This window comes from Monocercomonoides exilis (genome assembly GCF_001643675.1).
Source record: "Monocercomonoides exilis strain PA203 chromosome Unknown scaffold22-1379369, whole genome shotgun sequence".
In the NCBI taxonomy this organism is placed as follows: Eukaryota; Preaxostyla; order Oxymonadida; family Polymastigidae; genus Monocercomonoides; species Monocercomonoides exilis.
This window is the reverse complement of record NW_027150567.1, coordinates 1,271,386-1,273,927: the sequence shown is the minus strand read 5'-3', so window position 1 is coordinate 1,273,927 and position 2,542 is coordinate 1,271,386. Positions and strand designations below refer to the sequence as shown.

The 2,542-nt window shown below is 33.9% G+C and overlaps 1 protein-coding gene across 1 annotated transcript; it reads right to left on the bottom strand.

The window, feature by feature from the left end:
- MONOS_1873 (uncharacterized protein) lies at nt 1–1,092 on the bottom strand (the record flags this gene model as incomplete). Its single annotated transcript, XM_067871752.1, has 2 exons — nt 1–849; nt 910–1,092. 2 exons carry the CDS (start codon nt 1,090–1,092, stop codon nt 1–3), a joined length of 1,032 nt encoding a protein of 343 aa, XP_067727650.1.
- Nucleotides 1,093–2,542: the final 1,450 nt, after the last annotated feature.

The window sequence follows — 2,542 nt, the reverse complement described above, 5'->3', positions numbered from 1 at the left end:
TTAAGTTTCGAAGCTGAAGATAATATCTTCATCCCCTTCTTCCTCTGACTTATTCAATATTACTCTTTTTATCAACATTTTCTTTGCCTCATCAGTGCCATTGGGTTTTTCATTTTCATCGGCATTTATCACTTCGTCATTGTCAATTTCTTTGCCATTTTCATCGCAATCATTGTATTCATCACACTTATCATCTTGACCACCTTCGCCTTCCCATTCAAACACATCCAAATCCTCACTTTCATCATCTTCAACATTCGTGTTGACTTTTTCTCCGTGCAACGCAATTGACAGCTCTGAAAAGAACTGCATGCACTTTCCAAAAGTGTCACATCTGAATGTCGGTTGGATCAGCTCCTGAAAAAGATAATCCATTGCTCCCCTTCTCAGCAAAAAATCAACGTTTCCCAAGCAACTTCTGATTATCTTTTGGAAAATGAACATTCCACTCCCAAAAGCTGTTTTGCTCGAATTCTTAACAGTCTGACAAAGTCTCACAACACATGCAATCAGCCTCAAAACTTCATCTCCTCTCAAAGTGTTATTGAAGAAATATGCGTTGATTATTCGAAGCCATCTTTTCATCAGGCGAACCTCAAAATTTTCATCTATCTCCTTTTCATTTTTCCTCCAATTCACACACCTCAACAGCTCATCCAATTCTCTTTCTGCCTCTTTGCAAAAATTCAGTTCATTTTCAACCGTTTTCCCCATTTTCTCGTCATTGCTTGCCTGATTAACAATGGAACACCAAGCAGATTGATACGCAAGTCTGGTGAGGTTGTGATGCTCCTGGTGATATTTGATGATTTCAACACTTTCATCAAGGAATTGAACCCTGTTGTCACACTATTCAAAAAACAACAAACCAACAAACGAATTATTGAATCAATGAACAAACTTTCACACATCAAAATATTTTGCATTGCTCAAAGCAAGCAAGGCCATTTCCACTTCTTTTTGAGTTTTCTCATCCTTCTCTTTGCTCATTGCAGCCTTCATCACACAACGGACACTAACAGCAACGGTATCCTTTGATGCGTCTGGAATTCCTTCAAACAAAGCAAGAAAGCATTCGCAAAGGTCGATCATCAGCTTTTCGTTCTTTTCCCCTTTCTTGTTTTCTTCTTCCAGCACCAACTTTTCGAATCTTTTGTGTAAAGTGCATTCGTCGTATTCAGATATCCACACACGTTCAACAATTTGCAAAAGCCAATCCGCTTGAGCAATAAAATCGAATTCTCCAAACGCAAGTGCCCGTTTTCAATTGCATCATTGATTTCAATAAAAAACATTAAAGATATTGCGGATTCCACAGTTTCATTATCACCTTGCTCAAGAAGAGCAAAAAACTCTTCAATGCTTTGAATTTGGGCATCACCTTCAGATTGCTTAATCTCATCAAGCTTTTCTGAAAAAAACAAAACAACAACAAAATGATGAAATGTCTAACTGAAACATCTGACATGCTTTCCAGTTCGTCTGGCATTGGCTCGAACTGCATCCGTCAGTTTTTTTGCAACAAACAAATTTGTTGAAATGAGGAAAATGGAAGTTGAAATCACGTCCATTGTGCAAATCAAATTGTCAGATGCAAAACACAATAACAACACCAAACTTCCAACATGTACTCTGGTGGTTTCATTTTCAAACTTGAATAATCCTCAAAAAGGAACATTGATCTTTGTGGATTTTATTATGAGTGCAAAACTTGTCTTTTTTTCTCAACATAAAAGCAAGGCGTCACATAAAGAAGAAATGTGCATTAATCTCACAGAATTGTCAAAATCAGCACATTTTCAAATCCAGCATTGTTTCACATCAGGATGTTTAAAGATGTCTGAAAGATCAAATAAAAATAAATTTGCTCGCCCCAAACATTCCGAAAATTCAAGCTGTTCTCACTCTATTTGTGCAATAATCGTTATTTGAATCAATGTGATAAACATGCAATATTTGAAAATGAGAGAAACAAAAACAAAATGAAAAAAAGAAGGAACAAACAACTTCATAAAATAGCATTTAATTTCAAAATAATAAAAAGTGTTGCAAATTAGGAAAAAATACAAAGAAATTTATTGTTTAATATTATTAAAGAAAAATCAATCTTGAATACTAATCAAAAAAGATTTGGAAAATAGGATGTATTATTCAAAATAAAACGCGAATATATAAAAAACTATTCTGAATAAACAAGCAAGTCCATCACCGAAACAATGCAAATAAGACTATCATTCATTCAGAAAAGATTGAAAGATATGCACAAGTGTTCATTCGTCTAATACTGAGTCGAAAAAAATAAATAAAAAATATAATAAAATAATTAATTTTTCCTGGTGTTGTCAAGTGCACAAATCTAAATGACTATTACGATGATTCACATTTTGATAAATTAAAGAAAACAAACCAACAAACAAATATAATACTATGTTATAAAATAATATTTGTATAACATTCTATTACAATTTCATTATTTCTGCATATCCGCCAAAAACAGCAAAGAACAGCTGCTCACTCAGATTATCTTTTCCTTTGTTTCTCT